At 38.9% G+C, this 11,692-nt stretch overlaps 2 protein-coding genes across 2 annotated transcripts; one reads left to right on the top strand and one right to left on the bottom strand.

Annotated features, from left to right (window-relative positions):
• Positions 1-1,517: 1,517 nt before the first annotated feature.
• LOC112181781 (cytochrome P450 736A117) lies at positions 1,518-3,626 on the bottom strand. Its single transcript, XM_024320185.2, has 2 exons — positions 2,636-3,626; positions 1,518-2,335 (listed from the first exon to the last, which is right to left on the bottom strand). The coding sequence occupies exons 1-2, from the start codon at positions 3,623-3,625 to the stop codon at positions 1,718-1,720; spliced, it is 1,608 nt and encodes a 535-aa protein (XP_024175953.2). The 5' UTR covers position 3,626; the 3' UTR covers positions 1,518-1,717.
• A 6,382-nt stretch (positions 3,627-10,008) lies between these two features.
• LOC121049263 lies at positions 10,009-10,989 on the top strand. The gene is made up of 2 exons (XM_040505953.1): positions 10,009-10,183; positions 10,256-10,989. Exons 1-2 carry the CDS (start codon positions 10,009-10,011, stop codon positions 10,987-10,989), a joined length of 909 nt encoding a protein of 302 aa, XP_040361887.1.
• The last annotated feature ends 703 nt before the right edge of the window (positions 10,990-11,692 follow it).

The raw sequence follows: 11,692 nt of genomic DNA, 5'->3' as shown, positions 1-11,692 counted from the left end.
GCACTACACACCCCTCAATAGCGATCCAAACCGAATCAACGTTAACGGGATTTAGCTACCGCTAGATCTTAAACATTAGCAATCAGAACCAGCAACACATTTATCATCATCAATATGAACAAAATCAAGTGTGATTGAAGCATTGGATTCCAACAAGAGTCCAAAGGGTGATCTCGAGTAGTGGAAATGAGCAAAATAGGTGACAGTAGTGCTACACATCCTTCAGGGTGGTGTTATTGACACACCCATTTTCTCTATTCATACAACCTCAATTTTTTTTATTATTTTAATTCAAATTTTTTTTTTTACAAATTACCCTCCCTTGAAATTTTTTTCTTTTTTCTTTTGTCTATTTGACAAGGCAATCATCCCCCTCTATTTTTTTTTATTTTAATTAATTTTTTTTTTACAAAATACCCTTATTACCCTCCCTTGCAATTTTTTTTTCCTTTTTCCTATTTGGCATGTCAATCATCCGTAGTCTTATTTATCTGCCTCCTTCTGTGAGCTATGTCTTCAAAACTCTTTTTCCCTCTTTTCTTTTTCATCAATAACTTCTCTAGTACAGTCATTCTATCTCTTTTGTGATGCTTTGAAGTTCAATTATGGCCGAACAAGCAGCTTTAGACCCATTTTTGGAGAAAATTTTACATCTGCTTTGCAATAGAGAGTTGGAGACATAGAAGAACAATATAAGTTCAGCGATCATTCTAGTCCCTTTCAATATGTTATTCCTTGTAAGATTCTAACTGAAATTATTTGGTGTATTTGTTAAATACAATTTTAACATTAAGGTTTTGATTTCTTTTGGCTTGATAGTTTTATGAGTCTATTAGTTTTGGGTTTTAACTTAGAGCAACTCCAACAGCTTCCCTATAATTTTTGTATTATAGAGAAGCAAAAGTCAAACCAGCCTATTTTTCTTTTCCAACTTCAACAGATTTCCCAGTTTACAATAATCTATAAAATCTCCATATTCTTCTTTAAAATTTTGGAGTTTGCTGTAAATATAGGGAATTTGGTTTTCTTTCTCCTCACTTTCCCTAAAATAGAGATAGTTATAGGGAATCTGTTGGAGCAAAAGAGGCTCATTTTTCCCTAAAGTAGAGAAAAATCAAAATATAGGGAATTTGTTGGAGTTGCTCTTAGAATTGATATCACTACTTGAATAATTTAATCATATTTATTTCTATATGTGTCTCATAGTAAGAATTTGGGTATTTTTTTTGCTTCCAAATGGGTCATTGTATTTTGAAGAATTGCCTTTTGGTTGGATGGTGATTTTTTTTTCACTAACTTTTTAAGGAAAAGAAAGACTGAAAAAGAGTTTTGAAGATAGAGCTCAGAGAAGGAGGTGAGCAAATAAGGCTAGGGATGATTGACTTGCCAAATAGAAAATACAAAAAAAATAAAGAAAAAAATTAATTGCAAAGGCGGGTAGTTTGGATAATTTGTAAAAAAATCAAATTAAAGTAATAGGAAAATATAGAGGGTATGTGAATATAAAAAAGGGTGTGTCAATAATATCACCCATTAAGAAATCATAAATTTCCTTATTAACATACATATAAAGGTACACTTCAACAGGGAGTTTGCTCATAAACTACAAACATCAGACGATGTGAATTTTTATGATATTTTTCTTTTAATAGAAGGCAATAAAAAAGTTTTAATTAGTACAAGGAAATCGAAGTTCAAGAGAGGATAGTGAAGCTTCTTAGAAGCAGGAAGAATATGGTCTGGCAACCACTTCGAGAGGATATTTTCTAGATGCGGTTATGCCAGTGGATTCACTCATGTCTAAATCCTCTGCTGTTGCACCATCAGGCAATTTCCAGTTAAACTTGTGAACAATATTTGCCAAAACAATCTCTATCAGAGCAATGGTAAATTGGATTCCTGGGCATCCTCGTCTACCAGAACCAAATGGAATTAATTCGAAGTCATTCCCTTTATAATCTATAGCACTGTTTAAGAATCTTTCTGGCTCATACTGCTCGGCATTTGTGTATGACTTAGGATCTCTTCCAATTGCCCATGCATTCACCATAACTTGCGTTTTAGCTGTAATGTTGTAACCGTTTATTTTCACATTTTTGTTGGACATCCTGGGAACAAGTAATGGAAGTGGAGGATGCAAGCGAAAAGTTTCTTTGATCACTGCCTTCAAGTAGTTCATTTCCACCAAATCATCCTCTGTTATATCTTCTTTTTTTCCAACTACTTCCCTGACCTCATTCTGCAATTTTGTCATCACCCTTGGATTCCTCATAAGCTCAGACATAACCCACTCTAAGGTTGTAAATGAAGTCTCACTGCCAGCAGCAAAAATATCCTGCAAGTGCATTCAATTACATAAATTAACTTCCTCCAAATAAAGCCAGCTAATGTAAGAAGCAAAACTAAACTCTGGAATTTGAATCCAGTACTGTATTCTTTACTTAATTCAGTGAGGGTCTTTTGTGAACTTATTTTGTTCTAAAAACTACTCTATTGTACTAAATTAAGCTTCATTTAATATGCGGAATAAATTTTAGATGTCACAATGTAAGTACTAATTAATTGAACTGAAGTATATATGTATTCCTCACACAGAGTAATTAATCAAGATTCAAGAAAATATTAATTAACGTACCAGGATGATTGCCTTTATGCCAACTCGATCAACAAGGACACGAGCTGCATTTTCTTTCTGAACCGCAAGTAAAACGTCCACAAAATCCTTCTGTTCTTCATTGTCGTTCATACCATCAATTCCACTATTTGATTTATCAATATGCTCTTGAATAACCATATTTAAAAACGCATCTGCTCGTTTAGCCAGGTCATCTAATTCAGCGTCAAACCCACTGAGGCGAGTGAACCAAGCAAGCCATGGAATATAGTCACCAATGTTAACACGTGTGAAGAACTCTGACATATCTTTAACAATCTTCATGAACATCTTCCCTCTGTCTTCCCTAAGATCGCTGTACTTCCTCCCCAGAGCAGTTCTGCTTATGACATCATTACTAAGCTTCATAAAGATGTTGCTCAGATTTAAAACCGGTGAGGATGAGGAGGAGGAGGATGATAGAACACTACAGGACTGTAGTATGTTACTTATCATCAATCTTGTTTCCTCTTGTCTTACAGCATGAAAAGAATGAACCCTTTTGTTGCTCAAAAGATTCAAGACACATATACTCCTGAGCTGCCTCCAGTAATCACCATAAGGGGCCGATAAAATGTCCTTGGAGTTGTAGACAATCTTTTCAAAGAAGATGAACTTAGGTCTGTCGGAGAATATTAGGTCATGGGTTTTGAAGATCTGGGACGCAGCCTCAGCCGACGAGATGACAAGGACTGGCTTGCTTCCGAAATGGAGCAGCATGACAGGCCCATGGCGTTGAGATAAGGTTTGAAGTGAGCGATGAGGGAGTGAGCCTACTTGGTGAAGGTTTCCAATGATGGGTAGCTTTGGTGGAGAAGGTGGTACAGATGAGTTTCTATAAGAGGACCATCTGTGTAAGAGAATGAAGAAAATGGCCGCAAGGAATATATATTGGAAAGGAAAAGGTTGCAAAGGGATTGAAAAGGTTTCATTAAGTTTCAGTTCTAGCATTTGCTGAACTTTTGGCATCATCATCTCTTCAATAATTCAATGAGTGTCATATTTGGTTTGTGTTTATTTATAGTGTCTGCACTATGCAGTGTAAAGTGGTTCATCTACAAGATATTTTTTTTGGTCTGAGCATAGCTATATTAAAAGATCAGGAGTGATCTCATGTTCAAATAATATTACCGTTGACCAAATGTTTAATCAAGCTTTGTGAGTATATTTTAATTTAATATTATTTGCAACATAACTACGCTTTATTGGCCAATCGGTGGCATTGAAACTCATTTACCGTGAAGCCATGCGTATAATCGTTGTAAATATGTATGTAATTAGGATTCTTATTTATTTAGGATATCATGTAATTATAGGCAGGATTGTTTCCCATTAGAGTTATACTACTCCTTTATACTTCACTATAAGCAAAACGGGCAACTCACAAAGATTTAAATCTGTGTGCAATACTACTATTTCACATAGATGTCAGTATGTAAAAGGCTGTACCTACAGTGCAAGCATGGAATGTTTTTCAGTTGCGCGCCTTCGGAGGGGACACTAATTCTCTATTCACATGGTTTTTAGAGTCCATGTGAATATTTATCATGGACCTCACCATCTATCAACATGCATAATTAAATTTAAATCAATCTATGTGAGTCGAAAATGATATATTAATATCCTAATCAGTATGAAATATCTTCCTAACTCACACAGATTTCAATGTGGAAGAGTGATGGTATTCAAAAAAAAAAATATTAGCAAAATCTGCCCAGAAACTGAATCACCACACTCGGAATTAGATTTTTGAGAAGCAAAATCCCCAAAATCATTGTTGCTCAAATCACCCTCACACTGGCCCAAAACATAAACCGACTAATAGCTCCCAGTATAGAACAAAACACTACCATTCTTGATCCCACTCTCCAATTTGTCAAAAGCAGATTCCCTTTTCTCTTCAAACCCAGTAGACCCACTAAACCGTCTCGACCGGCAACTGTGTCTCTGAAACCTGCTTAACCTCCAAATTACCAGCCTTACACCTTTCAATGAAGCATATGTTTTAAGTCAAGCACATACATACAAGATAACAGTTTATGAAGCCTTGCCGCTGAAATATGCATAAAGAAAATGAAAATTTATGAAATAGAAAACTGTACCTCTTTCTAAGCTGAACCATTCAGATTTCACCGTTTTCAAGAGATGAGATTAGTCTAGCTGTGAAGAAAAAAGCTCAAAGCTTTGGATTCCTTAGTTGATTCAAATAAACATCCAGAAATAGAAACCCAGAGAAACTGTGGTCAACCCCATAAGAGATGAAATTCAAAGAATCATTAACATTTAACCATCAAGGAGAGATTGAAGGGAAACATTTAACATTTAATCACGTTCATCACTAACCAAGCCTCTTCAATATCACAAAGTTTACAGTACCCATTAATCCATTTTGAGAGGACTAGTTGGAAATTGAAAGAGAGTGAGAGAGAGAGAGAGAGAGAGAGAGAGAGAGAGAGAGAGAGAGAGAGAGAGAGAGAGAGAGAGAGTGAGTGAGAATGAGAGTGACAGAGGATCAAAACGGTTAAGGGAAATGGAAAATAATACCTGAATTCTATGAATAAACTCAAATCTTCACAGCCATCTCCTCCATCATCTACACAGCTCTTCTATGAAAACTAAGAGAGAGAAGAAGAATGGCACACTTTTGATCAATCTTCTGGTTTTAAGCAATATAGCTATTGAAATCCTTGTAAAATGCATTTACAACTCTTATTGATGTCCGTGTGTATTTACCTTGGTAAACTAATACTGTCATGTCAATTGTCAGTGGAACTTTTATATACGGATTTCTGTATGGAATTATCTTCTCACACGGATGTCTGTATGTTCCATTGTACACCCATATATGTGTGATGCTCATTTCACACGGATATCTGTATCAAAATGTATTAGTTACAGAAGATCGTCGTTATATAATACGTATAACAAAAAAAAAAAGATTTATGAATAATGAAATATTTTGTTCACACTGAAGTCTATGTGAACTTATTTACACATGGACAACCATGAGAATAAATGGGAAAGTATTTTAGGTTGCACACTGATATCTGTGTGCATTGCTGTTTCACACGGATTTTTGTTGTTATTGGTACTACACAAACTCATGTGGGCCCAATTCTACTTAGTTTACACGGATATCCATGGGTGTTGAAAATCTGTGTGAAATAAATTTGTGTGAGTTGCCCTTTTTGCTAGTACTGCTTGTATATATACCTCCATTGTGGGATGAATAGAATTATCAAATTAAAAACCCTAAATTGAAGTATTCTTTTCTACTTGGTATCAGAGCAGGTTCAATCCTTTGAACTTGCTCTGCATCCTTTGAATCCTAAATCCTCAAGAACACCACAAACCGCTGCGTACCACCACCATTAAAATCAAACCATCTATGAATTTCAAACCACCATATTTGAAACCTAGAAAAACGAATCCTAAAAAAAAAAATCCCAAATTCCTCAATGGTCGGACCTGTAATTGAAGGCGAACAGTCAAGTCCTGAGCATTGGAAGTTGTTGGATACACAGATGCAGATTGGGCTGGTGATAAAACTGACAGGCGTTCTACATCTGGGTATTGCACTTCTGTATGAGGCAACCTTGTCACTTGGCGTGGCAAAAAGCACAAAGTCATTGCTAGATCAAGTGCAGAAGCTGAATTTCGAGGTATGACACATAGAGATTCGTAATGTTATAGATTCGTAATGTCCTGAAAGACCTAGATTACAAGCTTAAATGGCCGATGGATTTGCATTGTGATAATAAAACTGCCATTGAGATTGCACATAATCCAGTTCAGCATGATAACCAAAGCATGTGGAGGTTGACCAACATTTTATTAATTAAAATCTTGACAAAAAGGTTATTTGCCTTCCATTTGTAAATTAAGAGGTCCAATTAGCTGATGTTCTTACTCAAGGAGTGTCCAGGAAGATATTCGACTGCTCGGTTGACAAGTTGGGCATGATAGATATCTATGCACCAACTTGAGGGGGAGTGTAGAATTGCTGTAAATCCGTATGTAATTAGGATTCTTATTTATTTAGGATATCCTGTAATTATAGACTACTCCTTTGTATTTGTATATATACCTCCATTTTGGGATGAATAGAATTATAAAATTAAAAACCCTAAATTGAAGTATTCTTTTCTACTATGCGCTGATGTATTGATTAATGGTTTTGGTTAAAATTGAGGAATGCAATAGGAGTTTAGTGACAAAATGATAGGTTGGACTAGTTTGTCAATGTACAATGGGCTAGCTTGTACTGCAGCCCACCCTATAACTGTTTTTTTTAAAAAGCTTTTTTGACTTTTATTGTCTAGGTTGGACTGGTTTGTCATTGTTAGGTTTGAGTTAAATGAAAAAATTATGCCACTTGAAATTGTTAGGTTAACAATATTTATAATTTTGTCACTGTGTTGACTTTTTGTTGTCCAGGTTGCTTGAACCGGTTTGTCATATTTTAATTCTTAGGTTAACAATATTTATAATCTGTCACTGTGTTGACTTTTATTGTCCAGGTTAGACCGGTTTGTCATATTTGAATTGCTAGGTTAACAATATTCATAATCTGTCTCTGTGTTGACTTTTATTGTCCTGGCTGGACCGGTTTTTTATTGTCCATGTTGGACCGGTTTGTCACATTTGAATTGTTATGTTAACAATATTTATGATTTTGTCACTATGTTGACTTTTATTTTCTAGGTTGGACCAGTTTAATTGTCATATTTTAATTGTTAGGTTAACAATGTATATGATTTTGTCATGGTGTGACTTGTGTTGTTTCTTTTGAGAAAAAGATGTTGAGTTTTAAAAGGAATCAAAGTGTGAGTTGCTTTTTCTTGAGTTGAAAGAGTTTTCTCGTTATTAGCGTGAGTTGTTGATTCTTATAATTGAGTTTGCTCATACAAGCTTAAAATTGAAGTATTCTTTTCTACTATGCGCTGATGTATTGATTAATGGTTATGGTTAAAATTGTGGAATACAATAGGAGTTTAGTGACAAAATGACAGGTTGGACTAGTTTGTCATTGTACAATGGGCTAGCTTGTACTGCAGCCCACCCTATAACTGTTTTTTTTTAAGTTTTTTTTTACTTTTATTGTCTAGGTTGGACTGGTTTGTCATTGTTAGGTTTGAGTTAAATGAAAAAATTATGCCACTCGAAATTGTTAGGTTAACAATATTTATAATTTTGTCACTGTGTTGACTTTTTGTTGTCCAGGTTGGTTGGACCGGTTTGTCATATTTTAATTCTTAGGTTAAGAATATTTATAATCTGTCACTGTGTTGACTTTTATTGTCCAGGTTAGACCGGTTTGTCATATTTGAATTGCTAGGTTAACAATATTCATAATCTGTCTCTGTGTTGACTTTTATTGTCCTGGCTGGACCGGTTTTTTATTGTCCATGTTGGACCGGTTTGTCACATTTGAATTGTTATGTTAACAATATTTATGATTTTGTCACTATGTTGACTTTTATTTTCCAGGTTGGACCAGTTTGTCATATTTAATTGTTAGGTTAACAATGTATATGATTTTGTCATGTTGTGACTTGTGTTTTTTTTTTTTGAAAAAAAGATGTTGAGTTTTAAAAGGAATCAAGGTGTGAGTTGCTTTTCCTTGAGTTGAAAGAGTTTTCTCATTATTAGCGTGAGTTGTTGATTCTTATAATTGAGTTTGCTCATACAAGCTTAAAAAGCTTACTAGGTATGTTGTTACAACTCGATGCACTATTCATTGTTATAGGAGTTAACCTGCAGGGCAAGGTAATCGTGGTTGAAGCTGATATACAGTCCGTTAGTCACTCAAACTAAAATTTCTCTAAATCCAAAAGTGAAAAAAAGTGTCAAACTACCTGGAACAGAAACTAGACATATTTTTTCCTTTTATAAGAATTCGAATAATGCTAGGTGAACTACCTTTTTAGGTACCACCTGCATCTCACCTTATGTTGCAGCTGATGTGACATTGTCACGTCATTTAATGAAAACTCTGTGATGGGTTGTACTTTCTGCTACATCAACTGTCACATAATGTGGGATGCAAGTGGTACGCAAAAATGTGGTTCACCTAACATTACTCTAAAACTTCACATGCCAATTAATTATGAGAAGATAACTATATATAGGTCTTCAAAGTCGATCACTACTGAGATTTTGCTGTAAGCTTTTTTTTTTTAATTTTTTTTAGAAGCGGTGTAAGTGTACATACTGGGGAAGTCTCAACTAAGTTTGGCACTATCGGCTGGGCCCCATTGGTACTCCCAAGTACTATGCCATGGGCCGGGTTCACGACCCACCATGGCGGGGCTCATATGGGATGCCACCCCAGGCACCCAGGGCCCGGGGCAAGGCCAGCACAGCCCATCTATTTACACAACAAGAGGGCTGATATGGCATCAGAAGAACAACCTGTGTCCCACATCGAAGATAGGGGAGACTCCTTTCCCATGCTCGAGTATAAAGACATTAGCACAACCACCTTTTACGAGTAATAACTCTTTTGTCCACTATTTACTTGATACACATCTATTAGTTTCTCACTCAGGCATCGGAGAGGTGTAAACTGTCCGGTACGGTTTACCCCTCTAACGTTATGTTCTTGATACAGGATTTAGGAGTTGGATCGGTACCCCAGACGGTATAGCATTCTGTGTGAGGTACCCGAAGAAAGCCACCAGAAACATTGGCGCTCCAGATAGGGGTGAATCATGAATGAGCCAGAAGTGGCAGGAAAGGGTAGAAGTGTCGCCCGGGCACTGATATTCTCTCCGGGAACTTCGTCAGCAGAAGCGCCAAGTGTTCAAGGAGAAATGCATGGTCTCGGATCCTTGGACCCGATAGTACCGGATCAAGTGACTACGGTATCGGAGCTGGAGTCTATGCGAGCTGAGATCGCAGCCTTCAGGGAACAAACCAGGATCGATCGGGAACAACAGAGTACCGATAGGGAAACAAACCGCCTTGCGCAACAGAGAATGCAGGATTTGGAAGATGAAAATACAGCGCTGGCCCGAGCACTGGACAGGAGGCACTAGCACAACGAGGCACTCACCCAGGCCCTGGCTAGAGCATCCCAGCTAGCAACAGGCATGAACGCTGCTCCGATAACAGGAGACCACAGCACCGCCCCAGCACCTTCTACGGAGGGCGGTCAACGGATAATCCAGATACCAGTAGACTTATTCCCGGAAAACTTGAGGCATCTGCCACCACCACCGTTACCATAGCCAGTTCACAATATCCCACCGGTAACCGATGCAAACACGACATTACTTGTGCAAATGAGCAACTCTTTGCATGCCCTGCAGGCAAGGGTACAGGCCACAGAAAATAGAGACACCTGGAGAGCTATGACTACTTACGAGGACCGCCCGGGCCCCTTCACCCAACAGGTTAGAGGAGCCATTCGAGCGAATACATCGAAACCACTGAAGATTGACTATACGGGAGTTGGAGACCCCTACCAGCATCTACAGGCTTTCCGATCGCAAACAAGCGCCAAGGGATATACGGATGAAGTGTGTTGTAATATGTTCCAGGAGACCTTGTCAGGGGAGGCTTTGAGTTGGTTCTACGAACTGCCGGTCGGTTCTGTAGGGAATTTTAAGGAGTTAGCTGACAAGTTTGTAGCTCGATTCATCTTACGCACTGATGGGATACACACACCAAAGGGCCTGTTAAAGGTCCAACAGGGAGAAGATGAAACTTTGAAGTCTTTTGTAAATCGATGGCAGGCGGCTACCGCTAAATGCCGGGACCTTAATAAGGAACTGGCTGAGCTGGCTTTCAGGAGGGGCTTAAGACGCAGAGAATTTCTCTACGGGATCAACCATAATCCTCCAGCTAACTACGACGAGCTGATGGCCACTGCCATTAGACAAGCCCAGGCTGAATTCGAAACGTACGGGGACACCCCCAGACCAGAGCTAAGATTTTCCACACCGGCCTCGACGGTCAGGGATGAGCCACGAAAGAGGGAGTGGGTCCATAGTCATGACAGGTCACCCCATACCTCGAACAAAAGAAGCAAAGAGTCCTCGTCCAGGTCTAACAGTTACGGGACCACTCACCCTCACAGGGAGCTGAGGGTACAGCAGGCCCCGCGGACACCACCACCACCCCGGTATGAGGTGTTCACAATCCTCAACGCTACATACGAGACTATTTGGAACGAAAACAAGGATGAGATACCGGGACCACCCCCAAGGAAGTTCCCGAAGAGTAAACTTACCCAGCAGGATACCGGAAAATTCTGCACTTATCATGAGGGTGCCGGACACAATACCAATCTCTGCGTTGCTTTAAAAAATACAATCGAGTCCCTCATCTAGAGGGGCAAGCTTCAACGATACCTACCTGCTAAGGAGATAGGAGCTGTAGACGTGTACGGCCAGATCTTCACGATCCACGGTGGGGGCCCGAAAGAGTTGCCTCCCCAGAGGAAGAAACGAAATTCTAGTTTCAGCCGTCCGGAAGTTTTCAACTTCCACAAGGCCCCGCAGCAAGACGGTGGCACTTGATGGACATCGGTGACATTCCTACAGGAGGAGGAAGCCGATCTAAAGATGCCCCATGATGATCCCTTCCTAATCACGCTCCAAATGGACCATTATATAATGTCCCGGGTGCTCGTGGACACCGGGGCCTCCGTTAGCGTATTATTTCGCGATGCATACAAAGTTTTGAATAGAGGAAGAGCCAAGCTGTCACAAGATAATGAGCCCCTCATTAGTTTTTTAGGAGATATCGTCCAACCACTCAGATCAGATTACCTATCGATCACGGTAGGCGAAAGTCCGAACTGTTCAACCATCAAAACAGAGTTCATCATAGTGGACTGCCTCTCATCCTATAATGCTATCCTGGGTCGTCCGGCACTCTGGCGTCTGAAAACCTTCATTGCAGGTCACATGCTGATGATGAAAGTGCCAACCCCGGCCGGCACTGCTACGATCCGGGGTGATCAGGCCGCTGCGAGGAAATGCTATTCTTTGACTGTATCTCGCGGTAGAGGAAAGTCTGAGATGTTGCATG

Source organism: Rosa chinensis, chromosome 1 (genome assembly GCF_002994745.2).
Source record: "Rosa chinensis cultivar Old Blush chromosome 1, RchiOBHm-V2, whole genome shotgun sequence".
Lineage (NCBI taxonomy): Eukaryota > Viridiplantae > Streptophyta > Magnoliopsida > Rosales > Rosaceae > Rosa > Rosa chinensis.
This window is presented reverse-complemented; position numbering and strand designations above follow the sequence as displayed.

What these genes read in the sequence shown, in the direction of transcription:
- LOC112181781 (XM_024320185.2), bottom strand. Translation starts at nt 3,625, where the DNA reads ATGATGCCAAAAGTTCAGCAAATGCTAGAACTGAAACTTAATGAAACC. An exon ending in GCATAAAGGCAATCATCCTG is followed by an intron (nt 2,336 to 2,635) that starts GTACGTTAATTA and finishes ATGCACTTGCAG; the next exon opens with GATATTTTTGCTGCTGGCAG.
- LOC121049263 (XM_040505953.1), top strand. Translation starts at nt 10,009, where the DNA reads ATGACTACTTACGAGGACCGCCCGGGCCCCTTCACCCAACAGGTTAGA. An exon ending in ATATACGGATGAAGTGTGTT is followed by an intron (nt 10,184 to 10,255) that starts GTAATATGTTCC and finishes TCGGTTCTGTAG; the next exon opens with GGAATTTTAAGGAGTTAGCT.